Raw genomic sequence first — 27,748 nt, 5'->3', positions numbered from 1 at the left:
ACCGAGGTGCCACTGTAAACAGATCTTTCACCTTCTTCTTAAGTGCCTTCTGGCGCACGACCGCTTTCTGGAATGGAGCTGTGTGCCGCTAAGCTAGGAACCAGCTGTGTGCTTTGTGATGTGCAGACAGCCGTGTGGACACTGGTTTCTGCTCCTCAGACTCACTCTGGTCTCAGAGACTCTTGAGGCTGTTGTGGGGGCCTGAGCAGGCAGGGCTGAGGGACTGGGAGAGAAGGGCTCCCCTGCTGCTTATTACACTGATCGCCTGAAGAGTTCCAGCCGTACCACGGAGGCGCCCATAGGAAAGTGGGTCAGGAGAGCATGAGCAGTCTCCTTAGCGACTCAGGTCACCTGGAGAGCTCATTAAAACCGACTGCTGGTCCACGGCTCTGGGTTCGCCGTGCCAACACGCTCCCGGGCGATGCTGATGAGGCTGCTGGCCCAGGGACCCACGTGCTGGGACCACAGCCCAGCCCCATCACACACAGACGCCCGGTCCACAGCAGTGATGAGGGCACAGGACAGATTCCATTATAATAGCCATCTTTATTTGTAAAAATCCAGATATAAAATGTATTCTTTCGGTCTTTCCATGATTTCCTTTTTACAAAAACAAAAAGGCACATAAAAACCTTCCCCGTTGTCATTCCCACAGACAGATGTTTGTCAGGCAGCCCTCCCCCCTCCCCCCATAGAGCTACATGCTTCATTCCGGGACGTCTGGCTTCCCCCACATGCTCCGGTGCTTTCCTACCAGGGTAGAGTTCCGAATTCCAGGACTGAAGTACACAAAGGGGGTGGGTGAGGGGTGCAGAGTGTGTGGTGTGATGCTCCACGGCGTGCAGGACGGGGCTCTAGTAGTAGGTCTCTTTCTCCACCCAGCCTGCGGGCAGCAAAGGGAGACAAGACAGGCCACGGTGAGTCTTCCTCGCTCTAGCACAGAGGGACCAAGTTCTAAGAACCGACCCGAGGGTGACGAAGCCAACAGAGGGGGTGGCGTTAACCCCAGCTCAACGTGGGACCTCAACCATGTTTATATAAACGTTCTTAGGAATATCGTGTTGATTGCAAAGAGGGTTTAGATTTCTGACGACGTTTCCATGGCATCACGTTTGGTTTGTGTTCGATCGGTTTTAAAACCTTGAGATTTTACTCTGGTGGCCAGTTTACAGTTGGTCCAAGGGCCGTAGCCCATCAGGCTGAGCCCAGAGACTTCACAGGAAACATAACAAAAGCCCACAGACCTACAGCCCCCCACCCCCCAAACGAATGATGCCCCTAATTTACCTCCAGGGCTTCTCCTGATGATGAGCTTTCTGACTTCGTCATATACGAAGATGAGGAGGGAGTAGGGGAAGGCACAGAACCACCAGGTAGGTCTGAAAAAGAGTCAGGCACTGATTTTTACAGAACATACACAAATGCCTTGAACACAAGATTGCTGCTCCGTGCCCAGGCCGAGGAAGGCAGGAGAAGCCAGACCGTAGGCTTTATAAAGGAATCCCCTCGCCAGCCTCAGCTTGGTTTTCATGAGAATCGGTTCATAAGGCAAGTCTGGATTTTTTGTTGACTGGACATTTTCTGCCCTTTGAAAAGTGTTTAGAAGCACAAGTCATTTGCGTGATGCCCTTTAAAGATAAAGAACTGCTACTGTGGGTCAAAACCAGCTCACTCACCCCCTAAATTTGGTCTGACAATGAAATCTGGCACATTCAGCTGTGCTCCGAGTGCCAGACCGGGGAATGAACAGGCTGTGCCCCAGCAGCTCAGAGGCCTTCGGGAGCCAAGGGGCCGCGGCCACAGTCCCCAGGCTGGAGACGGGCGCCCTGGAGGCCACGCTTTCTTCCGAACCAGCTTCCCGAAGTAAACATTCGAGGAAGGCTGTGCCCGGGCGGACCCCTGGCAGGCGCCTCCTCCCCGGCAGCTGAAGGTATCCTCACCTGACTCAGGCACTAGAGCAACTAAACCACCTTCCAAACTGGGTGGCGTGTCAAGAACAATTTCTCTAGTTAAAGCAAGATGTCCTGGGGCCCTGCCCTGTTTTAGTGTGATTTCATTTCAGCCTCTTAAAGAGCTCGATTCTCCCAGCTGCCTCTTGATAAACAGTGGCCCTAGAGGCTAGAATTCACTGGGACGTGGCTTGTACCTATCATATGCCACCTCTGTGCAGGGTGCAGGGACACAAAATAAAAAAAAGACAGCGTGGCCCTGGCCTTAAGGAGTATAATCTAGTGGAGAACCGAAATGACGAATAAGCAATGCCACAGACGAGGCGCAACGGCACACTGGGGATGTGCACCCCGGAAACCAGCCCTGAAGGACCATCAGGGGTGACGGGCCGGGGGGGAAGAGCCTTACCACAGGCAGAGGAGGAGTGTGTGCAGACACCACCAAACACGCTGGTGTTCAGCACAAGTGCAGTGTCACTCACTGTGTTGAAGGCTGGTCTGGCTCTGACCAAAGCCCGATGGTTGGCTTCCTTTGATTCCCTATGGTAAAGTCAGAGGACCTCTGCTCTGCTTCTCTAGCCTTTCCCCTGAGAGCAGAGGATTCAGAGGCCCACAAAGGTGGGGGGGCTCGCGGCGGGACACACAGTAACTAGGTAAGCTAATCAGATTGGAATCTGGGTCCCTAAAGTCCAGGACATCCCTAGCTGGCCTCTACCGACAACTGGACTGTGGCTGGGGAGGAGAGGGGCCTGAGTGTTTGATGCAGTCAGCTGGTGAGCAAGCCCCAGGGACCAGAGCCCGTCTCCCTGGCTTAGGTCGAATCCTGGGCACCGGAGCCCGGCCAGCCTCTGGATTTGCTGTCTGATCTACTGATGCATCAGCCTTTCCTAATTTTCCATCCAGAGGGACCCTTGTGCACACCACCCGCAGGTTCTGAGAATGAAGAGCAACTGCTGCCTGTCACGAGAGGAAGCACCACACGTAATGCTCCCCACTTCTTAGAGCTAGAAGAGAGCGACTTACTTGAGGGGATACATCCTCAGGGCGACTCCCATTCCAGGGCAGTAGGAAAGGAAAGCAGCAAGGGCCGTCTCTTCAAAGAGGCCAAATATTAAGATCTTGTTCCTAAAATCAGGAGGGGGGAGGTGTAAATGCTTAAAAATGCAAATAGAAGTTGCATTAAGTGTTAAAAATCACTGTCTTCATGTATTAGTTGTACTCAGGAACTCGAGGTCAATCTAGAAAACCACCTTTTGCGTCCTCAATTTGCTCCCTAAGCTAAGATTCCAGGAACTCTGCCATGTGTTGGGTGCCGGGCTTTTTGCAAAAGGGTGTAGAGATGACCAGGGCCCTGGGCTGCCCTCCACTCACTTCATGCCCTGCTGGAAGACGGAGTTCCTCCTGGTCTTGCAGATGACCAGGTCAGCCCACTGCACCACCACGATGCTCACGAAGAAGGCGGTGTGGCAGGTGAACTCCACGATTTTCCTCTGTTCGTAGGTCTGGAAGGCAGAGGCGGGCAGGCGGCTAAGCACGGCTGGGGGCCGTGTGGCTGCCGTCCTCAGGGACCCCAGGGGCCGGCCGGAACCTCACTCACCCACTGCTGCCCATAGCTGTCCTCCACATCGTTGATCCAGCGGTCGTCCCAGTCCACTCGGATGCCCAGCAGGTTGATTGGAAGGAAGCCATTCTCAGCCAGAATCACAAAGTAGGTGAAAAAGCCCCCCAGGGCCTGGATCATGCCTGAGGGGTTGGAAAGCAACTTTAACGCCAGAGACCGGTGCAAGGGCATCTGTCGCTGGCCGACGAACGCTCAGGGTGTTGTAGCCCACGTGCCGGCTCCAACCAGTGGGACGGAGGACCCAGGGGCGCACTCCTTGCCCCGGGGCCCTCTCGACTTTGAATTGCTCACCACGTTAGAGCTTAAAAGGGTACAAGGGCTGCTCCTCAACCCCCACCTGTTACTCGATCACCTGCTTCATTCAGGGCATGACCCTTGAGGGGAAAATATCGCTTCCCTACTTTGTAATCTCTGAAAAATGGACTTTTTTCAATCTCTCAAAATTTGCACCCTTTGCCTTTTGCCAGCCACTGTGGAAGTAACAAACGTGGCACTTCCTGACCCAACCCTCCTCCCCCACCTTCAGGACCCTTCTCCCCGGCATCCAATCCCACCTCACTCCCCTAAATTCCTCAGTACAAAACTGCACCCTACACTCCGGACCTGGTCTTCCTTCTGCTCAAAATGAGGTTTCCTGGAAGAGCCAGGATGGGCTACCAGCCAATCACTTTATTGTCAGCAACTGTTCAATTAATCTTGGCCGTATTTACATCATGTACTAATCTGTTCCACTTCCCCAAGTGCTCGCAGTGAGGCAACCCATGAACCAGAACAAGTGGCTGCACCAGGTTCTTCTGAGGGAGACGAGGCAGAAGATTTAGATCAAAGGCGACTTCGTTGCCCACCACCTGGGGCACCAGGTAGCTGGCCATGCTCCCAGGTGGAACAGAAACCAAGCACTGGGGGTAGGGGCGCGGGGCCACCATTTGGTCCTGACCTATTAAACAAACCTTTAAACCCATGCAACTTCTTCAAAGTCTCCCTCTCTATCCAAATTCGTGATGGATACTGGGCAACCCCAGGCAAAGCCGCCTCTGAGGTAATACACGCAGTTCCCTAGCACTGGGCCCAGTTCTAAAACCCAAAAGGCTCAGCGGTGCAGGGCAGCCGCAATCTCAGGCAGAGCTGAGCCCAGTCCAGGCTGCTCAGTCTGAAGAACTGGGGAGCCAGTTACGATTCCTTCTCACGTGGAAGAGAACTGTAAACGCCCCCCAGTCTTGCCCTGTGTCATGGCTGACCCTAGGTTTGAAAGCCACCCTGGATTTGAAGTCTCAGAAGTCGGAGGCGGCACCACCACAGACTGTCCCTTCACCAGCTTCCTGCTCAGTGAGACGCTCACCGATCTGCCCGTAGGCCATGCTGATCAGCCGCTCGTTCACGAGCTTGTCCGTTTTGGGGTTTCTGGGCTGTCTCTTCATGATGTCACTCTCAGCCTGCTCATAAGCCAGGGAGATGGCAGGAACCTGGGGAGGAAGGGATTAAAGTTATAAAAATCCGGGAAGCTGGCGTTGTGACCTTTTGTAATAAAATCATTACCCTCCCTTTCAAAAATCTGTTTTTTATACCAAGAGGTATTACAGCTCCTGCCCCCTCCACACACACAAAACACAGAAAAATTATACAAAAGGCAGGATTCCAACCTGATAAACAGGTGTTGACAGCTGCCCTGAAGAGTAACATTGACTTTTTGATGCTGGAAATTGCTACTGAAAATTCCTTTTCCGAACAGCCATGTGGACCTTGGGAGCCCAGTGGTGACGCTGATGTCACATCTAACACTAGGCCATGTGGACACTGTGATGTTCACTTACCATGTCCGTGCCCAAGTCAATGCAGAGGATGGTGACGGTCCCCAGTGGCAGTGGAATGTTTGCAATAATAAATATCAAGAAGGGGGTAATCTCTGGAATGTTACTGGTCAGGGTGTAGGCAATGGATTTCTTCAAGTTATCGAAGATCAGACGACCTAGGTAAGCAAGTTTTTTTTTTAATCATCTAGCTTAAAGAGTAGGCTACACATTGCACATACACCGCCCCCCACCCCCACCCCATACTGCACAGAAACGGATGTGACTGGCGTATCAGGACTCTCACCTTCCTCTACTCCAGTCACAATTGAGGCAAAGTTGTCGTCCAAGAGAATCATGTCAGCAGCTTGCTTAGACACGTCCGAGCCAGCAATCCCCATGGCAACCCCAATATCCGCCTTCTTCAAGGCCGGAGAGTCATTGACACCATCGCCCGTCACAGCTACGATAGCACCCTGCGGGGGAGGGGGGTGTGGGTTAACGATCATGTAGTCAGAGACGGGAATGAGTGAGGCGCCTGCCTCCACCCGCCTTCCCTCATCAGACACGGCACGCAGGCTGAGAGCCCACACGGCTGCTCCCCAGCCACAGAATCGCCGAGCGACAAACACATCACCCTCTTTTAACAAGGGCTACTCAAAGTCCTGACTGGCGAGTGGCACTCTGGAAAACCCCAGTCTTTTACGTATCCCCCCGCCGCCGTCCCCAGGTCCTTTCAAGGTCATTTCTCCTGGCCATTCCATTGCCAGTGTAGACAGGAGCCTGGCTGCTGCTCCAGGCCAGTGCTGAGGCTCAGACTCGGCCACAGTGAAGCGAGTCTCTCCACTAAACCATTCTCAAGTCGCCCTTTGCTCTGTGTCGGGTGCCTCTTACTGGCTCACATCTACTGAGTCTGAGAAAAGTTGGGTCCTGTTTCTACCTCTGTTGCTTTGCTTTTTTGAACTGGAACTGCAGTCACCGAGGCTGGAGCCCTGACAGCAGCCTGGCCTGGCCGCACACTGACCTGTCTCTGGCAGCCTTCTACAATGATAAGCTTCTGCTGGGGAGAGGTCCTGGCAAACACAATCTCCGTGTGGTACTTCAAAATGTCATCCAGCTGCTCCGAGGTCATGTCCTTCAGGTCACTTCCATGGACCACACAGGCCTTGGCGTCTCTGGGATTAGGACCGAAGGAGAAAGGTCACCCATCACCTCACCGGCGCGATGCTCAGCCAGGTGAGGATGTCGTTCTATGCAGCAGAACACGTCATAAACGACGCAAAGCCAGGGGGGATTTTCCCCACCATGTGACAGCTAAAGTCTGTACAGTATTTTGTAGGTTACAAAGCATTTTCATATGTTACTTCACTCAGGACTCTCAACAACCTTTGAGGCAGACCTGTCACCTTCCTTCCCCCGTTTTTATGAAAGACACCCTGAAATAATATGACCAAGTTTTAGACAGGAGCAGAGCCAAGGAAAGACCAAACCCCCAAAGTAGGGTGGAGGGGGTCTAAACCTTAAAACACGAAAAACAAAACAAAGCTTCTCCTTTTCTATTTTCCTTTTTTGCCCTGAATTACCTGGGCAATTGTGTCTTCCCTATTCTATGGTGTTAGTGTGAACCTGGGAATTGTTGAGGTGCTAGGCAGTTAGCAGCGTGAGACTGGAAGTGAGACTGCCGTGTGGATGGCATGACCAAGCCTCGGCTTCCCTGCCCAGCAAAGTGGGACTAATACCCACCTTAACATAATATGTTACAACAGTAAGCACCACCTAAGAGTTGGCTATTGTGAGTTGCTGGGGTTGCTTTCTGGCATTGGAAGGACATTCCCCGCTCAGAGCAAACCCAGAAGAAAACCACTACAGGTCGAGGCGGAGGATTTTCAACGCCCGGCATCTGCACATTCAAGGCTCTGCCTTGAGCTTCCCGTCTCACCTGGGGTTCACCTGGCTCACGGGGATGTTGAGGCGGGCAGCAATGTCTTCCACGGTCTCGTTGCCCTCTGAGATGATGCCCACACCTTTGGCAATGGCTTTGGCTGTGATTGGATGGTCTCCGGTGACCATGATGACCTGCAACAAGGAACAGGCAATTTACTGAATACAGCTGCTAAGCAAACATCTTTAAAAGGCCTTTTATAAGGGAAACGTAACTTTGGGGACGATTTGGCTTGGAAAACGACAAGGAAGAGACTGCTGATATAAACACGTGCTCACAGAAAGAAAATACGAAGCCAATACCCAGATCTTGGTACATGAGCACATAGGATACACAATATCTTTTTCTTTTTTTACAGTCATATAAAAGTACTCAAATTTACCCAAACCAGTGAAAAATGACAAAAATCTGATGTTGGTGGGACTGCAGGGTGAAGGGGCCACTTGAAAGTGGCCCAATTTGGGGGCAGAGCAACATGTAACAAGAATTCAAAGTTGTTACTCCTCCCAATGACTATCTTCAGAACAATACACTCAGGAGAATATAATCAGCAATGTGGGAATAATTTTTAGTTTTTCAGGGCAGTGTTTATAATTCATGAGAATGAAACAGAAACAAACTGAACACCCAGTATTAGGGTGCCCGAACAGTACGCCACAGCTTTAACAAAAAGAGATACAGAATATACCATCATTAAAAAACCACTTCATTAAAAACACAGAAGACATGCCATTTTCTGTATGAAACATGTTGAGAACCAAGTATTTCAAAATCATTTAAAAACCTTACCAAGTCCTCTGCTCTTTTTAATTTGCTTACATCTTTTCCCAAAAAAGATTAAAAATAAAAAATAAAAAATCCCTCATCTGTTTACACCAACACTTCAATACCATTTGGTTTTTTCTGGTGGAAACCAAGGCTTTGGAGGTGGGACAGCCAGGTGCGCAGAGCAGCCGCCACGTGGCTCCTGGGGCGGCGGGCGGGCCTACCTTAATCCCAGCGCTCCGGCACTTGCCCACGGCATCGGGGACGGCAGCCCGTGGAGGGTCGATCATGGAGATGAGCCCGACAAAGCAGAGATTCTCCACAGGGAAATTCACCTCATCGGTGTCAAACTGGAAGCCTTCGGGAAACTGTTCATCGGGCAGCAAAAGGTGGCAGAAACCTGCAAGGAGGGCAGGGGCCCGTGAGGACTCGCGACGGACGCAGCCGTGGGACAGCAACAGCTGCCACTCAAGCCGCCCGTCTACCTCTTGCTCCATGTTTAGTTTGGACTGTTTTTAAAAGCCTCGTTTTATAACAGTATGAAGGTTTCGTTGAACACAGACGAATGACGGGGCCACGGCAAGGACAAGCATGCACAGGAGGGACTGTCTGATGCGGAGGCCACAGCGGCGCCGGTCCTGAGACCAGGATGCTGGGCGTCAGGCCGGCCCGCTCTGTTGCTATGATTTGGCAAATCGCGTCATTATCTGTCTCCGCTTCCCTCTCTGGACAGATCGGGCCGCATCTCTGCTCACTGCTCATTTAAACAAGCCGTATTACTGAGCGCTGAGAATAAACGACCAGACACGCCTTCCCCGGGGGGTCCATCACCCAGCGTCATTTACAACAGCAGCCGTGATATTCAAGACATTCCTTTCCTTCCAATGCTGCCGGAAGGTTACACTGGACTTTAAAGTGTTCTAAGGTGCCGAGCGGGTCCCTAGGAGAGAGACGGCTGCTCCTTCGGGGGCGTGGGGGAAGGGACACAGAAAGCACCTGAGAGTGTAGGGAGACCTGTCAGGTGGGCAGAGGAGAGCAGGCAGAATTACATCAATAACTTCTGCCAGCCTACAAAGCCTCCTAAGTGCCCCTCTCCCAGTTACACGCCACGGTGGCTAAAAGGGCTTTTAATCTGCAGTGGGGGGCAGAGTGGCGAGACCAGGCAGCATGCCCGGCCGACGGTTTACCGGTCGTCTGATCTGAGACGGTGGGGCCCAAGCTCCCATGTAACTCAGCCGTCAGGGCCGTCGGGACGCGGCTCACCGAAATGCCCTAGGAATCAGCTCTGACTTCACTAAGTTTACAGACCGTGGACGTAGCAGCAACAAAGGCCAGGTCGATAAACTTCTCCCCCCGCCCACTTTCATTCCCCAAACAGAGCTGACCAGCACGAGACCCAGGGTCTAAGCAGGAGCCAGAGGCTCACCGGCAGCATCTTGCCGCCCAGGGCCCAGGGCCCCAAACACTTCCCAGGCATTCACTGTTCGCACAACCACCAGGGGCGAGAGAGGCCAACGGGGCGACCGGTTCTGCGGGCGGCGCCCTGCGTACCCAGCACGCGCTCCCCCAGGCCGCCCAGCTCCAGGTAGGCGTTCTGGAAGGCGTCCTTCAGCTCTTCGTCCAGGGGCTGCTCCTTGCCATGCAGCAGGATGGAGCTGCAGCGGTCCAGGATCCGTTCCGGGGCGCCCTTCATCACCAGCAGGTGTCGGGGCTCCGCCGTGTTGGGGTTCTTATGGATGGACAACTAGAAAGGACAGTTCAGAGGTAAGCGGGGCGGCGCCCCACGGAGGAAGACAAGCCTCCCTTACTTGTATTTGTCATGAAAAAAATCAAGACCCCCCCCCATTTCACGCCCCGTCGCACACTTCGGAGTCTGCAGGGAGAACAGACGCGAGGACACGCTCCCCAAGGGAGCCCGGCTCTCCCGCCGGCGCCCCGCGCCCCTCTCTGCCCCCCGCCCCCCGCAGCTTCGGACCTGGTACTTGTTGGTGGAGTTGAAGGGTATCTCCACGATCTTGACGTATCGGTCCCTCATCTCCTTCACGGACCCGCAGCACAGCTCGATGCACTTCAGGAGCGCCGACTCGGAGGCATCGCCCGCCACCGCCCGCTGTGAGCACAGACGACGCCCGTTAGTTTTCCCGAACACGCTGCACCGGGCGCCACCGCAAGTCAGGGGAAATCACCCGGATTGCGCTCCCATCTCAGAAGGGGGGCAGGAGAAGCAGCCTCGCCGGGACTGACAGGAAGCCCCGCAGGCCAGATGCCCAGCCACGGCTGCCCCCCACGCCAACGCCCGTCTCCTCCCCTCCCCAGACTGGCCTCTGAAGGTGCCACCTACCCTTGGGAGAAGCAAAACACACCCTTTCCAAACTAGTTTAGCCTATTTTTTCTCTTGCCCTGTCGAAAAGTCTCAAAGCCAACCCTATTTCCAGACATACTTTTCTGGTCACAAATCTGAAAATACCTGGCGACAAAGCAAACACAGCGCTCGTCACCGCCCCACAGTTTACAAGAAACGCCTTAGGTTCTCAGGATTGGGAACACACAGTCTGTGTCAAGGGTAAAGCAGAGGACTTTATATTCTAAACAGGACTGTGGAAAAAAGACCTGGGCCCAACGGATGAGTAGTGAAAGGTACCACCAGCTCCAACAGTAATACCATCAGCTACCGTTTCAGTTAAAATCCACACATAATACCATTAACATGGCCCCGACTCCTGAAATACTTAGAAATACATCTCGAGCTACCTTTCTGGGGCTTTTAAACCAGCACCGATTTGAGGCTTGTGAGTTCCTGCGCTCAAAGCCTAGACAATTTCTTCTTTGAGGGAGGGAAAAACATGAAGTTTTATTCTAAGATAACAACACCGTCCTCCGATCAGACAAGACAATCTCCTTTAAAGAATAAAAGAGCCTCATCTGCACAACAGAACCCATCTCAGTTCCTTCTCGGCCGCTGTCTCTTTGACAACTGGGTCTCTACCCCGAGCTACCACAGGCAGTGTGGCCGCGACAGGCCAGGGCAGGGCCATCCACGTCCCCAGGGACCTTGTGCAGCTCATGGCCTTTCTGACATTGTGTTCACCAGGCCACACAGTAAAACCTCATGAGGCTGAGCTTATTTTTGCATCATTAGTAAGCAAGCTAAGAACAAATAAGATAAGAGAAAGAGCTGAGCTATTTTAAGAAAATAAATGGCTTAAGGGATTTACTGGAATCTGCCTGTATCCTAACATGCAAATGCAATTACTGAGCGTCAAGCAGACCTCACTGTCCCCCAGGTTAGGTGGACAGAGCAGTAAAACTGGATTTTATTAATTAGGTTTTCACCAAAGGTGGTCTCCCGCTTCCCCCCACCACCCTTCTTTGGTCAGTTTTTACTGTAGATTCACTTTTTCCCCAAACTATATGGATGGACTATGGGTACTGTAAGTACTTCAGGATCTATAGGCCACAAAGGTTACATATAGCAAAGCACCCCACGGACTATCCCCGCGCCCTACAGGGAGCAGGTACTCACAGACCGCAAAGGTCACACGCTACGTAAGAAGAACACTCGCACGGCTGTCCCTGTGTGGTACCCACACCCCTAAGCCTAAGGGCTACGAGGAACTCCAGAGCGTACCTTAAGGATGGGCAGGTTTTCCTGGTTAGCCTGAAACACGGCCCTGTTACAGAGCCCGGCGATTCTGGACAGGGCAAGCCACGTGGCTGAGGTCTTGTCGAACGAGACACCTGATGGAGTCAAGGTGGGGAAAGAATGCATTAACGCTGCATTCAAGTCCCACGAAGACGGAAATGACAGTCACCTCATTTCCCAATTAATGAAACAAATCAGGTTTTAGGAGTTTTTCAACCACATTTGTAGGGCAAATTCAGTTTTTCTTTTGACATGCCAAAAAAAAAAAAAAAAAAAAAAAGGTAAAACCTACACCCTTGACTCCTGACCAATTGACTAAAAAAATAATAATAAATAAAAAGGCAGCATGAACAGCAGTGTGGGGCCCTGGTCTTACCACTCTGGTTCTCAGTCGTGTCAGCCTCATGGATCTGATTGTCAAACCACATGTGAGCCACGGTCATCCGGTTCTGAGTCAGGGTTCCAGTCTTATCAGAGCAGATGGTGGATGTGGACCCCAAGGTCTCCACAGCCTCTAGGTTTTTCACGAGGCAGTTCTTCCTCGCCATGCGTTTGGCAGTGAGGGTCAGACACACCTACAGAGTGTTAGGAACCGGATTACTTCGATCTCAACCAGGCTGGAATCCTAAAACTCTGGCTACACCCTCACATACAAGAAATCTGTCTAAAATCAACTCTCCAACCTTCCTCTGATGTCTAAAAAAATAATTATTACATGCATAGGGGGCTTTCCCTTCCCCCTAAATAAGCACTGTGAAAACAGCCAGGATTGAGCACATTCGGATCCCCCCCAGCCAACCCCAGGTTCCCCTTTCTCCGCTGCGCTCTTCTGGATCATGTGATAATACAAGAGCAAAGTTCACGGGTTTGGGTCACTATCTTCCACATAAAACCACGCCGAGGTCCTCCCACTGTCCCACCTATCACGCGGCCCCGAAGAAAATCTCTACACAGACACGTGCAGTAGAACATAAGTCGGTGACCCCCCAGGAGAGGGGAGCAGATGAGCCTTACACTTGCGCAAGCTGATCCGGGTCAACCCCGAGAACACGGCCCCCCCATCCTCTCACCGTGACAGTGGCCAGCAGACCTTCGGGCACATTGGCTACAATGATTCCGATGAGGAAGATGACAGCCTCCAACCAGGTGTACTCGAGGATCAGTGACAGGATGAAGAAGGACACCCCCAGGAACACCGCCACCCCCGTGATGAGCTGGATGAAATGCTCGATCTCCGCGGCAATGGGGGTCTGGCCGCCTTCCAGCCCCGAAGCCAGCGTGGCGATTCTTCCCATCACGGTGCGATCCCCGGTGTACACGACAATGCCGCGGGCAGTCCCTTGAGAGGGGGAGGGGGTTGCACCAGATGTTATCAAAGGAGCCACAGAATTGGCGGTTTCCAGGCATGGTGCAAGAAGACAGAAACACATTTTGAACAGCCAGCTCCTTCCTGCTATATGCTGTTCTATTTTATTTTTTTGAAAATTTTATTTGTATTTTATTTTTTTAATTTTATTTTTGTTTAAAATATTACAGACGTCTCTATGCTGTTTGTTTTAAACCAGAGACTTTGGCGAAGGGATCTCTGCCCATTGGCAGGAGGCGGCTCCCGACGCCGAGCTGGAGGGGCGCAGCCACAGAAGGGGCTGGAGGGGAGGGGCAGGGAGGCGGCCACGGGGCCCCCGGGGCCCCTGCCAGCAGGGGAGCCGCTGCTGCTGTGCTTGACCCAAGTGGCCAGAGACAGTCAATGAAACGAAAACACAAGTTGTGCCTGTGATTTTTTGGGGGGTTTTGTCGCTAATGACTAAGACGATGCCTTCAAATGGCCTACCTTCAACGCAGTTGGTTGAAAAGAAGGCAATGTTCCTCGTCTCCAGGGGGTTTTCATTCGTGAAATCCGGAGACCTGGTCTGGGGTTCCGATTCCCCGGTGAGTGAGGAGTTATCCACCTGTCGGTGAGAAAAGTGTCGTCGAGTGCACAGGACACATCTCCCGCTGCTGGGCTGCTCGACTCCCGGTGCCCAAACCCCAACCGGTGGAGGTCTGTGCCAACCTACCTTGCAGCCGTTTGCAGATATGATCCTGAGATCGGCAGGGATCCGATCCCCGCCTTTCACTTCCACCAGATCCCCAACAACAACCTCCTCTGCATTTATGCTCATTTTTTCACCATTTCGAATCACCAGGGCTTGCTTTGGAAGGGGAAAATTTACACCATTAAATCAGATGAAAAAAGATAACCGAGAGGGTAGTGTAAAAAAAATAAAAATAAGCCACAAAACGATCTGTAATTCTAATTATCTGAATGCGTAGCAAAGACATATTTGCACTAACAAAAATATTAACCTTCTTATATGTGCAAATTACAAAAGCTTGCTCAACAGCTGTCTACGAGGCCGCCCTCCCATTCCTACGGTACGTGCTCCTTCTGGGACATTCCGAGGGAAGACGGTCGCTTTGAAGGCATCCCTCCCTCTCCCTGCCAGAGTCACCGAGTTCTTGGAAAAACCTGAACTTCACACCAGTTCACATTCTTGGGCTAAGTCACCTGAGGGGACAGGACAAAGCAGGTACCTGCGGAACCATGTTTTTGAAGGATTCCATGATCTTCGAACTTTTAGCTTCTTGGTAGTAGGAGAAACAACCGGTAATGATGACGACCGCAGACAGCACCACGCCGAGGTACAGCTGCGGGGAGAGGCGAGTTAGGACCGCACACGCCGGGTAAAGAGCTGGAACAGTCAGTTAATGCTTGATGGCATAAAGAACAGATTTTTAACAGAGATCAAGGAACTCAAGTCTTCATAGTTATCTTTCCAAAGACCAGGTACGGGAGAGTCCGAAATGGAGTCACACAGACACCTGGTGACTAACTTGATCAACTTTTGGAAATGTTCTAGATACATCCGTTTCTCCTGCTTTATAAAAATGGAGTATTCTTGGAACGTGTGACTTTTGAAAGGCAGCTAGCAAACATTTCTGGACACGTGTCACGTGCCAACATTAAAAGCTGTGGTCTGTCCTCTAACGAGTGGCAGCCAGACCTAGGCCGGGACCTGCGCAGATTCGCCTGCTCAGTGAGCGGCAAGCAGGGCGGACGTCCAGCTAGAAAGAGCAGCCACGGGACCGGAGATGGAAAGGGCAACCTCAGGGGAAGGAAGGCAACCGGCCTTGAAGGTAACAGTCGCCGACGCTACTTTCCCTGGTGTTAAAAACCATCAAGAAACTAGTGGTAGTTGAAAAGAAATGGGCAGTAAAGACCAAGAGGATACTTTATGTGTACCCAATAATCCAAATTAGAAACGCAGAACTCACATTATCATTCTGAGGCTCCTCTTCCGTGGCAGCTTGGATGCCGTAAGCCAGGAAACAGAGAATCGCTCCAATCCACAGTAACATTGAGAACCCCCCAAACAGCTGCCGACAGAATTTGACCCACTCGGGGGTGGTGGGAGGGGGAGTGAGGGCGTTGGGACCGTCGCGGGCCAGGATCTCAGCAGCTCGAGCGCTGGTTAAGCCCTGAGAGGCAGAGGAATGTAAATGAGACGAACTGCTCCAGCGCTTAACAAGGTACGACACCTGCCCGACAGCTGGAAAGCGGCAATAAAGGACTCGGAAAGAAACATTTCCCAAGCCAAAGTAAGCCCTGGCAAACTCCGATGAGGACCCCCAATAATAGCCCAGGTTTCCGGAGGAACCCACAACATCCAGACTGACATTGTTTTTAAAACTGGTCCACGGATAAATTTGAAACCAGTCCGGTCTAAGTTGTAGATAAGGGATTCATGCTACCCTGCATTTTTGCCAAAGAGATATTTATTTTAACGAATTGCTTCAGTTTTGCAAATTAAGAGCTTTGAATTTTCTGTATATTGAATTTGTCAGAGAGGAAAAAAACCTTCTATGCACATTGAAGGAGAAAGAAAAAAATCTCTGCAGGAATCCAACCTATTATTAGGTCAATAGCCCAGTTTTAAGTATAGAACTTCACGCACCTTCTTAGAAGTTCTTGATAATTAGAGACAATGGCTACGTATTACCTGGAACTCAGGTTATTCCCCAGAATTCCTAGTGGCTGTCTAGAAATAACAATCTCCACCCCCCTCCAACTGTTCACCTCTATATTGTTTGTGGCAAACAATAGATAACAAGCAGATACAACACCTACTTTATTGAAGGGTTCCTCTGAATTGTGTTTAAAAGTATATATATGGCTTCAAATAAATGACCCAGGCTCTGACAGCTGGTCAAGTGCAAACGTGAACTGTTGGGAGACTCAACTCAACTCAACAAATGCAGAGGAATAAAGGGAAGATTTGTAGCCAAAAGGCCGGGAATGACCGAGGCACTTTCCAGGTTTCAGGGGAAAGAATGTTTTTTAAAAAGCATATAAAAAAACCAAGCTCTGTGTATGTCACACAGTAGACACTCAGATGGCGGCTGTCATTGTGCTCCCTCCTCAGGTCCCCAAAGTTAGGCCTGTGACACGGGCGGGAAAGTGTGACAGATCAGGATTTTGTACAAGAAGTTTCAAATGAGAACATACTCGGCTCAAGTCTGTTCCGTACTTGCGATGAAGTTCGTCAAGGCTAAGTTTATGGTCATCCTAAGGGAAAGCAGAAACAAACAAACAAAGCCCACAATTAAACACTGTATTAGAAAAAGCTCCGTGCCTGCCACAGGTTCCCAGAGACCCACCCGGCCTGCAGAGCTGGGGGAACCGCCCCTGCCTTGACAGACTGTGTGCAGAGGCCCTGCAGCCTGGAGAGGCTGGAAGTTCCCAACTGTCATCGAAGCGCGGAAAAGCAAAGGCCCGATGACAGCCACACACCATCCTTCTGGCTACGTCAGAGCAGTTGCGTAACTTTTCCAACCCTCTAACAGCTTTGAAAATGAAAGAGTCCCATAGTGACCTCTATAATTCCGTAAAATCTTAACCAGTGCAATGACCATATTACTTTTAAAATAAAGCAAGCCTCTGACGGGGGGGGCCAGCATGTGTGTGTGAGACGCACTCACAAGATTCGATACCATCCATTTTCAGGAGCGGGAGAGCGGTCTCCCCCCGGCACTTACCATAGACACTTCCTTCTTCAGCTCGTCCATATCCCTCTCTTTCTTGGCCTTTTTCTTGTTGCCATGCTCCGAAACAGCCGCAGGCTCATATTTGTCACGTCCAACCTGCAGGGGACCGGTGGAAAGACGTGGTGAGTTATGAACGGTGTCTCGAAACCGAAGATTCAGAGGCCTGGGGCTTCAGCAGTTTTCAGGAGAGCCATCGTTTCGATTAGTCACTGGGCTAATACTCATGGCAATGTATGTGCTTATGCCATACACTGGGCAAAACAATCTATTAACGCTGCCATCAGCTCGAGACGCGCCACCTGCACCCCAGGGCATGAAGGGGGGGCTGGCAGGTCTCACAAGGGCCCTGCAGCCCCTTCCATGCGGGGAGAGAGGGCTGTGCCGTGAAAACCTCTACGCAGAGGCCTTCCTTCCATCGCCCCCGAAGGCCGACAGCCCCTTTATGTCACTAACTCAGAACTATTTCTCTGCACCCCGACCCAGGCAGACCCGACTTCAAAACCTGGGCTCTACCACGTGCCACCTGCGTGTCCTTGGGCCAGGCACTAACTCTTAAGTTTCCTCTTTTTTCTTCTATAGCATGGAGATAATTGATAGTGCTTTACCTCCTCTAGTGTATTGGAGAGAACCAAACGCTACAATACATCTAAATACTAGTTACTTTTAAATTCTTAGCTTTGTAGAGAAGTCATTAAGTATCAAACTTAAGTAATTTTAGGGCTCACAGGAGAATGCTGACAGTCAGCCTAAGAGCTCTTAAAACTCTTTAAATGAAAGAGCAAAAAAAAAGGGTGTCCCCACCCCAACCTGCAGCCTGAAAAGAACCCCCCCCCCCAAGTCAAGTCACTGAAAATGTTTTGACACGCGCAGGATGCAGGAAAAGCACGTGGGTTATGGGAGATATTTCACAGGATCCACCTACGCGTCTTGAAAAGTGAAACAATTTTTAGAGAAGATGTTGATTCCCTAGTTTAAATTTAGCTTGTTCCACTCCCCCCTCCCCCGTTTTAAAGGCTTGAGCTTATCTACACAAAGCCTGGACGAGGTCCTGCAACGCTGTCCTCGGAGAACGGGCCCTGCCTCACTCCAGACCCCCCAACACACTGCCCCCCTCAATAACTGCCACCTACGAAGGACAAAGGAAGGAGGGGTTGGCCATTTTCTCAAAATGGATGATCTCTGATGCTGGTACTATTATTTTGTGAGTCTCCCTTACTCATTCTGAACTTTCAGAAATGCCAACTACTAAGTAGGAAAGTGCATCCAGATTAAGATTTTATTGTGCTGGGGGGGGGGGGCAGAGTACCCTCTTAAGACCCCACAGTGAAACCCCGCCCCAAATGACTTGGCATTGCCCACGCGTAGAAACACGCATAGCATTCACACTGTTCACCCTCCGTGGCCACTTCGGCAGTGTCCCTCCTAACAGCTCCTTCCAGCCGAGTGGAGCTCCTGAGTTCCTGCCTTATCTGCTAAGAACGAAACAGGTCTAGAGACAGCCAACATTCTCGACATTCCCTCCGCTGTGGAGCAACCACATGAGCTAGTCCTCTGTGCACAGAGCCCCTGGTGCCGGTTAAAAGCAAACAGACACACACACACAAAGGACAGGCTACCACCAGAGGAGCCACGGTCTACACTGACATCTCCTTCATGTACTTAATGGCAAATACAGCCCTGAAAAATCATTTTAAAGCCACTGACCAGGGAGCTGTAAGACCCATGTGGCCAGGTCGTATTGCTCTTTAAAATACAGCTCACAAATTCTCTTTAAGCAAGTGGGGTTATCATTAAAATATATTTAATTTAAATGAATGAAAATCTGAGTTAAAAATCCCTCCCCTCACCACCTGTATGTTTCTTTTCCACTCCAAAAGGGGGGAGAGAATGTGGGAGCAGCTAGGCCGTGGACATGGTGAAAAGTTCTACCCCGATTTGCAAAATAAATATCTTGCCTGCAGCCCCACAGTTATCCATGGTTAGGTTAGCTGAGAATTGAGGTTCCCTAAAAGCCCCCCCTCCATCAAGCCGTGCTGTACAGGCGTAGTTTTAAATGAGGACAGTTGTGAAAGAGCTACAGGAAGTATTAACATGCGAGATTTTTTTTTTTTCTTTTAAGATGTTAATTTTTTCACCAGGAAATGTTTGTCCAGAAGACCAGGGCAGCTTATACAATTTATACAATTCAGTTCCTCCCAACAGGTAAAACAATGGTTTAATAATAGCTTATCTTGATAGGAAGCAAATATTACTTAAGTCCCTATCAGTCTCAATCACTAGTTTCAAAGCAGAAAAAATTCTGTGTATGTGTGTTTGGGGGTTGGGACAGGGAAACAGGTCTAAAAAATGGGTAGGATAAAATGGCCTTCCACTCCTCTGGGCACAGAATTGCTACGTTTTCATTTAGAAAATTCAGATCCCCTGTCCCGCTCCATGTGAGGGCACTCCCCGGGGCACCCTCTGAGGTCTCTAAGGAAGGGCACCGTGGAAGCTCGGTGTCACACCCTTCTTAAAAGGGCCACTTGTGAAAATGAAGTAAGTTGGTTCTGGTTTTTTTTTTTTTTTCCACTCTAATTTAGGAAGTGGGAGGTCACAACAAGGGCAGGGGCTTGCCCAGTATGACACAGCTTAACGTGTGTCATTACTTAGTCCTGTGCTTCCCAAGCGTTCCATCCTCTCAAAGATTCGCCATCCTGAGTTTGCTGCCATCTGACCTGGGTAGAGGGAAAGGGTGCCCAAGAGATGGGAAATGAAGATTTTTGACAGGAGGAGCCAAGGTTAAGACATTTAAGAAACCTCACTCATTTAAAAACATAAATGGAACCCTTACAATGAGCGAGGCATCCCTGAGACCTGCTAGAGACGCTCCTTCCTCCTCTTCAGCAATTAACAACTTAAAGGGGGTGGAGTGGGGGCTAGATGACAGGTACAGAAGACTAGCCCAGAATTTTAAAGAGGCACACAAAAAAAATACAGTGAGTGTTAGGAGAGAAGTTTCCATCACAGAGGTAAGTCACGTCTGCATAAGCTGAAGCTGCCACTCCCAAGCTTTCATATCCAGCTCAACTACCAGCCTCCGCCAGGGCAGGCCTCTTAGGCTTTGTCAGCTGCCTGCATTATGGAAGTTCTGGCCACCGTCCCCACCTATCAGCACAATCCCGTGTCAGCAGGGAGCTCAGAGTTCTTCGGACTTCCGAAATGCCAGCAGAGAGAGTCTCAAGGGTTCTTGGAAGCTGAGCTGCCCACGCCCTTTAGACAGGACTTTCGATAGTACTTGTAATTCATCCCCAAGTCATTCTAACCCTGCTTATGCCAGCTACAGGACCTTGAACAGCCAGCCTCACTTTCTTCATCCCTCAAATGGGAGTAACACTTGGTGTATTCTGGTAGTCTGATTAATCAAGGGGCTGCCATCAAATCTGAAACAAAATACCTAGAAACTGCCCTGTTTCCAAAACTCACAAATGAAAATTCTGGATAAGCAAGAGGGGCTGCAAGGCAGGTAAGCATAACTGCCCCTGCAAATGCAGTCCACGTCAAAGCCGAGGGTCATAGAAGTGGTGCCTCTTGAATCCAATTTGGCAAATTCCGCCTTAGCAAGGAAGTTGAGGGGATGGTCTCTGATCCTGCTGGTCACCTAGAGGCAGTGGTCTGGGCTACATTTTTCCTTTATGTATGTACAAGGTGGTGGTGGTGGGTGGGTGGGCTCTGTGTGTATGTGTGTGTCCAATCTTCCTGGGATCATATATTCCAAATAAATTACTGCCATTCCTCAGTTACTATGAAAATTCCTTTTAAACGCTAAAAAAAACCTTCATTGACTATTTTTTATTTCATTTCGTCAATTAAAACTTACAGAAAAAGGGGAATAAATGGTGAAAGAAAGAAACATGACTTAGGGTGATGAACACACAATACAATATACAGATAATTGTACACCTAAAACCGATATAATTTTATTAACCAGTGTAACCCCAGTAAATTAAAAAAACAAAAAAACCCGTACAGAACATATAAGAAATGACCACACCCAGTTCATTAGACCTCCAATTGCTCCTAAATGACATAATACTTAAACATAATGACTTATACATAAGTGTGTAGTTAGTTTACGTATAAAGAATTCTCTAGCCAGGTGTCCGCGGACTACGAGACGCCCAGGTTGGGAGGAGACCCGCACCACCACCTACTGCAGTGAAGGGACAGCTGTTCTCTGCAGAGGCGATCCGCGGGACGACCATGCCCCATAGTCCTTCCCTCACCGCTAGAGCAGGTCACACAGGCCACAGCAGCGGGCCCCTCTGTGAGCTGGCTCAACAGCTCCAAACCTGGGCTGCGGCCCACCGGCCGACAGGGGGCAGAGAAAACAGCTCCAGCGCCAGCCATTGTGTTCCCTCAGCCCCACAGAGAGGCTTGGCCTTCCCCCCATCCTGCCTGCACGTAAACTTTTAACCAGCCTGCCAACTCAGCCTACCTGCAGTAGTCGGTACATATCATTCATCATCAAAAAGAATTCTAAAATTTCTAAGGTATCAATATATTTTAGATTTATTCCCTTTCTGAAAATGTGTTTTGTTCTTCCAATTAAAAAATAAATAAAAAAAGGGGAAGACCCTTTCTTTTCAGTGGGGTACTCCACCTCTACTTCAGGCACCTGGATTATTAGGAGTTAAAACCTTCTGCCTGTTCCCTCCACCTGCTGCTCTCCTCACCCCTTTCACTCTCCAGAACACCCTTTGGCTAGCGCGACTCAAGAGGACTCAAAAGGAGTTGTCGGTTTGGGAGACAACTGGCACAAGTGTTAAAAGTGGCCCAAATCAATTCCCCAAAAGTCCCTGCAGGCAGGGGAGGAAGTCAATCGGCTGCCAGGCTGAAGAGCTAAAAGGCACCAAGGCCCTAGGGAAACGTCATGTGAGTCGGAGCAATAAACCAAATACAGTGCCTGGGACACACATCAAGAGGAAGATAGAAGAAAAACACAAGCTAATCCCCCACCCTCGCCGTGATGACAGACTGGAACTACAGATCAAACACCAAGACGCACAGACCCAAACCTTACACTCTGATTACCCGGACTCCAAATCCAAGTCCCAAAGACAAAGCAGAGCCACCAGGGACCAACTTTTCCGATCACCAACAGAAAATATCCAATAGCTGCTACTAAATGGGGTTTGAATAAAATCAGATATGGAGATAATTAACGTTCAGATACAATTCATTGTCAAGTCACAAAGGAACTAAGGAAAGAGGTCTATCAGCCAAAACTCCCTTGGCTCAGGATCCAAATGAAACCAGAGAAAAGCTGTGGAGGGGTGGGGGTGGGGTGCTGTTCTCAGGGACAGAATTTGCTCTTCCAAACATCAGTCAAATAAATGTGAAGAACTTCTTGTGGATTCCTGACAACAGATTTCAGCACAACTAATGAGGTGAGTCATATGCAAAGAACAGTCTCTCTCAGACTCCAGCCAAAGAACACATTTCCTCTCATACACTCAATTCATGGCAACGTGAGAAAGTTCAAACCTGACTCGGTTACTCTCCGTTTCCAAAAATGCAGAAAGGAAGGAGAGTTAAACACACACACACCAGTTAGTGGATTTTAAAATTCTCTCTGCTTCACGTTATCACTTACTGGACATGCACTTTCAGCGTGATCCAGACCTGGACAGCTCTGGCAGGGACCAGGGCACCGTCTGCCCAGTGTTTTGCTGCTCCGGTGCAGCCACTCTGATTACCGCGAGCCCATCTGATCTGACACTCGTGTTTCTTCTCGGGCCTGCTGGCTGGCTCAGAGCCCTGGGCAGCTAGAAGGCGGCACCACAGCACGGTTCTCTCTCCCTCCCATCATGGGGGGGGGGGGCTGAGAAGGCCATTTTATTTTGCAAGACTTTTATAAAGAATTTAAAAATGTAAAGGCCTTTACCTTAAAGTGAAAGTAGACGAAAACTCTTAAGATGCTATTAAATAGCAAAGCGGTCAGTGATGCCAAATGATACTTCCACTTGGCTTTCCTTTGGAGAGTTAAAGTACTTCCCATTATTTTTAATCCTTACTACGTTTTTCAGGGGATAGAAAAACTACCCTCTAGTTTTGAAAGAGCTTAAGACTAACATGAAAACCCACAGTTTAGAATGATCTGATCTCTCAGTGCCCATTATAAGCCCCAACAACCACAACTCCCACTTGCTCTGCACTCACGCTAAACAGAGATGGCTTCACTCGGTCCTCAAGGTGAGTATTCTACCTAAGGGCTTCTTCTTCTTCTTTTTTTTTTAACTGTTTTGTTTTTAAAGGAATGAAACTAATTTTACGTACTTTTCCATACAAAAACCCTTTTAAAAGGGTTCTGGGAAGGAGCATGGATGGGTGCCAAGTCTACTGAGCTTTACAATGTTGAATTCCCTTTTTATTTATTTATTATTTTTTTAAAATATTATCTTTATTGATTCCAGAGAGAGGAAGGGAGAGAGAGCTGAAACACCAGTGATGAGACAGCCATCACTGATCGGCTGCCTCCTGCATGCCCCTTTTTATTTTTAAATGCAATTTAGGAATAACACTTCCAGAGGTCCATATATTTTAAGCTTTAGCCCTCATCTGGATAAACATTTTACTGGATTTTTTTTTAACACCCCCCCCTTTTGGTTGTCAGGTTTAGCCTACTCTCAATCAGGTGCTCAGATTTATGATGCAGACCTCCCCCTTCCCTACCCTCCCACCCTAAGGTGAGTCACTGGTGTGTTACAAACTTACTGGCAGAGAACACTACAAATTAAACAGTAAGTTACCAAAAGGGGATACACCCTCAGAACAGGGTACAGAGAGCACAGAGCAGAGCTGTCACACTCGGAACACTTCACAGGCAAAGGGTGCGACGCATCCCCCACCCCCTTCTCTGTCCCCGGTGCTAGTCCCCGGGTGCCTCCTGTCCAGCGCTGCCCTCACTGGCGGCCAGGCCTGGGCACCCGTCCACACCGAGGGCTCTGCCTTCACAGTGTTTTCAGTCTAAAGTACTAGATTTATAGCAGCCAGAGAAGATTTAGTCACACTTTCAAGTTTGAGCTCCAAAAGGGCAGCTGATAATGTTACCATACAGCCAGGATTTCTGCTGACATGCGGATCCCCTGTGCAACCTTCACCTGAACCTTTTCCCCTTTAAATCACTACTCACGGGCTAGGATTTCTTTTCTCGGTAACTAAGTTAATATTCAAACAATGGAGAGCTGCAGCGAAGGGCCTGGTGACTCGACCGCCACCCCCCAGCCTTTGTAAACTTGAGAAGAGAGAGTTTCTGTGTACCTTTGGCTACATAGTTGTGGGTGGCAGGCCTCGCTGCACATTTAAGCCAAGTCACTGGCAAAAACGCCCAATACGAAAAAAGAGGCAAAATCCTATTTCACCCAGGAATGATTCAGCTGTTCTTTCGTTTTCTTACCAAAAGCTCAAGAATTTGATTTTTACGGAGAAAATCACCTGAAATACCACCAAAACCTAGGCTCCTGACGACAGTGGGAAGAGAAGGGGGAGAAATTAACAATGACCTTAAAAAATTAGCTGCTGGTACAGGCTTCCTGGTTAACCAATTATCAGCAGGGCTTTAGTCACCACTCCACCCACATTTTAATCCTCATGTGGAAAAATCCCAACATTTCAGCATAAAATACCCTCCTGAACATTTGGACGATCACAGTAAGTCACTGGGGACACAAAGGGTCACTTTAACCAAGGAGAATCATCATCAACACACACCCTTAATGTTCAAATTATCAGAGTACCCAAAATGAGAAAATACAGCCCAGAAAATAAGCAGCACTATCAGCATGTGTTAATTTTTCATTTGCTAGCCACTAGACATTTTATTAGGATCCATAAAGCATCCTGATTAAACCTCTACAACCCAGGCGTATTGCTGTCTTTACCACTACTGTGCGTGTGTGGTTATGAAAGAGACACAGATACATGGACATAAGTTATTCAAACATCTCTCCGGTCCACTCAGTATCACACATACCCCCAGCTTCATTTGAAGAAGGACTTTAGAGTTCTGCATATAAGGCAACGTTAAGAAGTGAGCGTCAGTTCAGGCTGGGGAGGCCGCAGGTTGTTCAGGAATTAGGGACATCTGGTGTGTCACTAATGAACCATTTGACCTTGAGCAAGTCACTTCACCTTCCTAGGCCTCAGGTACATATCTATGATCTCTACACCCTCACAAATCAGCAATACCTGGCCCAGGATATTACTCGGTTTTTATTTGAGGGAGTTAGAGATAGAGGAATGAGCTTTAAAGAGCTTTTTTATAGGAATGACCTAGGGTTTGATGGTGTGGTACAAACACAGGCCACTAACCCAGTTTCCACCATGGGGACTACCAGGCTGGCACTCAGCTCTTGGCCTTCCACTATCTGACCTGGGCCAGCCCTCCACATTTTGTGCTTTTAAAAGATACAAATTGTGCATTCCCACCTCTCCCTACCAGGCCATCCAAGCTGTCCCATTACATCCTTCAAAACCCATTTAGAGTCAGGTTGCACCCTCCCTTGTTCCCCATCACTTACTGCACACAGGAGCCCTAAGAACCTGCAAAGACCTACTAAGTGCAGGTACAGGGCAAGCCCTGGAGGTAAGGGAGCAAATGCTCTCCTACCAGTATTCTCACGGCCTAGTCATTTAATCCCATGAATTGATACTTCGGTGGTTATTTTGTATAAACTTCTCTCAACTCGACTTTGTTCCCGTTGGGGTCGGTCCCTCGTCTTCTGCAGGGGCTAAGAGCACAGCCGGAATTAGAGAAAGGCAGCAAGGAGACGTGCACTCTCCCGCCCCGGAGCCCCCTCCTTCCTCGGGCAACCGCGCTTCCGCGGCGGCTCCGCACCCCTACGAGGCCTGCAGCCCGTCGCCTCCAGGTTTATTGTACCCAGAGGCCCTGTGGGCCAGCCAGTCCTACCGGGTTCAATACAAAGAGAAAAAAAATAATAAAAAAACACCTTCACACCCCTCCCCAGGGTAGTCGCTCCGGGCGCATCCTGTGTTTATGGAAAGTCTCCCAGTCAAGCTCTCAAAAGTGTACCTTAAAGGCCATCTTAGGGCGGTGAAGACACACCCTGGCTGGCACCAGCCCGCACGACCGGCTCCGCAGTAAGGGGGAGCCAGTTTTTCCCTTTGGGGGAGGACGACCGCCTCTGCGGGGAGCTGGCTAAGCCCCAGCGCCACCAGGAGCGGGAGCTCGGACCCCGAGGCCGCCCCCGCGTCGGAAGCCCCCGGCGGCGGGCACGCGGCCAGGGAGGGGCCGGCGGAGCGCCCCGGGGGAAGGGGAGGAGCGCGCCCGGCCTCGGGGCTCGCAGGGCGGGGGAAAGAGGAAGGCGAGAGATGGAGGCGAGGGCGGGCGGGGAGGGAAGCGGGCGCGGGGATGCCGCCGGCGGCCGGCTCCTTCCCGGGCGGCCCGGCGCCCGCGCGCCCTCCGGAGCCCGGGGCGCGGCGCGCTCGGCCTGGGGGGGCCGCAGCCCCTCTCCCGGGCCCGCGCGCCGCCCCCCCGGCGCTCCCCGCCCCGCCCGCCGTCCCCCATCGCCGCGCTCCCTCCATTTCTCAAGTGCGTTGTCTTTTCAGCCCGGCCGCCCGGCCCGCCCGCGCCTCGCCGCGCCCCCCGCCGGCTGCCCGCGGCCGCCCTGCCGACTCCCCCTCCCCGGCCGCCCCGCGCCCCCGGACCGCCCGACACTCACCCCTTTCCCCATGGTGGCGGTGGTCGGTGCCCGGCACCGGGTCCTGCCGCTGCGGAATCAGAGAAAGGAAGAGAGCAGCGCCCGGCCGGGGAAGCGCGCCCCGCGCAGAGGCGAGGAGGGAGCGAGCGCTGCCGCGCGGCGGGAGGGAAGGAGGGCGCGCGGCCGGCGGTCGGGCCGGTGCGGGTGCCGCCGCCGCCGGGGCTGCTGCCGCTGCTGCTGCCACGTGTCGGCCTCCTCCCGCCGCTGCTCTGTGCCCCAGACCCCGCCGCAGCTCCAGCCCGCGCCGCCTCCTCACTTCCTAAAATATGCAACCTGCGTGCTGGCCCCGCCCACGCCGCGACACGTCACCGTTACCGGAGCAACCCGACACCCGCCGCCCGCCGGACCCCGCCCCGCCCAGACCCCTCCCCCCGGCCCGGGCCGCGCTGGCTGCAGCCAGTCTGGGCTCCCGGCAGGAGGGCGCCGGGCCCGGGGCGCGCGTGCCCGCATCCCGGGAGGCCCGGCCCCGCCGCTGCGGGGCGCGCCGACGGGCTGGCCGGCGGGGACTCGGCGGCCAGGGAGCTCCCGCGCCCCTCCTGCCGCCCTGCGTGACGGGCCTGCTTTGTAGGGCACGCAAGGTCCGCAGTGGGTGCGGGTACATTTTCGGAACCGTGCTCCCCGAGTCTCCGGGGACCCGGGACAGAAACCTCGCGCGGAGGGGGTCTTTCCAGTGCATCAGAACACTCCGCTGGAACGAAGGGACCCGCCGAGGTGGGGTCGGGGTCGGGGGTGACTGAGCCAGGGCCCGCCCGATGCACTCCGCCTCCCCGCGGAGTCCCGGCCCCGCGCCCGCCTGCGCGCGGCCCCCCAGCCTCCCCTGGTCTGGGATCTCCGTTACCCGCTCCCCGCTGGGCCCCGGAGGAACGGCCTTGCCAGAGGTCCCAAGCGCCCTCCCCAAATGACAAGCCCAAGGGCATCCAGTGAATTCATTCAGTCCACCGTGTGCATGGAACCTGCTGGTCTTGTTTGGGGGTTCACCTTATAGAGGAGGAACACCCGAAACCTTAAGGAATGCGTATGTATCCTTAGCAGAAGGGGTTGCCTCTAGGTCTGAAGACCAGTCTGGCGCCTCTCCATGCCTCCCGCCTGGCACAGCAGCGCCCCTTCCAGGGCAGCCTTGGGTGCTCTGAGGGGCCCTGGGCCTGGGGTGTGATGTTGAGCCCCAGGACACCGCCCCCAGCCCTCCCGCCCCTTAGAG

At 51.5% G+C, this 27,748-nt stretch overlaps 1 protein-coding gene across 1 annotated transcript; it reads right to left on the bottom strand.

The window, feature by feature from the left end:
* Positions 1–526: 526 nt before the first annotated feature.
* On the bottom strand, positions 527–26,679 carry ATP1A1 (ATPase Na+/K+ transporting subunit alpha 1). The gene is made up of 23 exons (XM_087827845.1): positions 26,512–26,679; positions 16,784–16,888; positions 16,254–16,313; positions 15,023–15,226; positions 14,282–14,395; positions 13,765–13,899; positions 13,539–13,656; positions 12,778–13,046; positions 12,084–12,282; positions 11,693–11,802; positions 10,040–10,174; positions 9,616–9,808; positions 8,289–8,464; positions 7,297–7,433; positions 6,382–6,532; positions 5,665–5,833; positions 5,382–5,536; positions 4,910–5,033; positions 3,547–3,692; positions 3,321–3,451; positions 2,973–3,074; positions 1,288–1,379; positions 527–883 (listed from the first exon to the last, which is right to left on the bottom strand). The coding sequence occupies exons 1-23, from the start codon at positions 26,521–26,523 to the stop codon at positions 855–857; spliced, it is 3,066 nt and encodes a 1,021-aa protein (XP_087683971.1). The 5' UTR covers positions 26,524–26,679; the 3' UTR covers positions 527–854.
* Between the last annotated feature and the right edge of the window lie 1,069 nt (positions 26,680–27,748).

The sequence above is a fragment of the Miniopterus natalensis genome, chromosome 19 (assembly GCF_054644295.1).
Source record: "Miniopterus natalensis isolate mMinNat1 chromosome 19, mMinNat1.hap1, whole genome shotgun sequence".
NCBI lineage: Eukaryota > Metazoa > Chordata > Mammalia > Chiroptera > Miniopteridae > Miniopterus > Miniopterus natalensis.
Note: the sequence above shows the minus strand (reverse complement) of the source record. Positions and strands in the feature narration are given on the sequence as shown.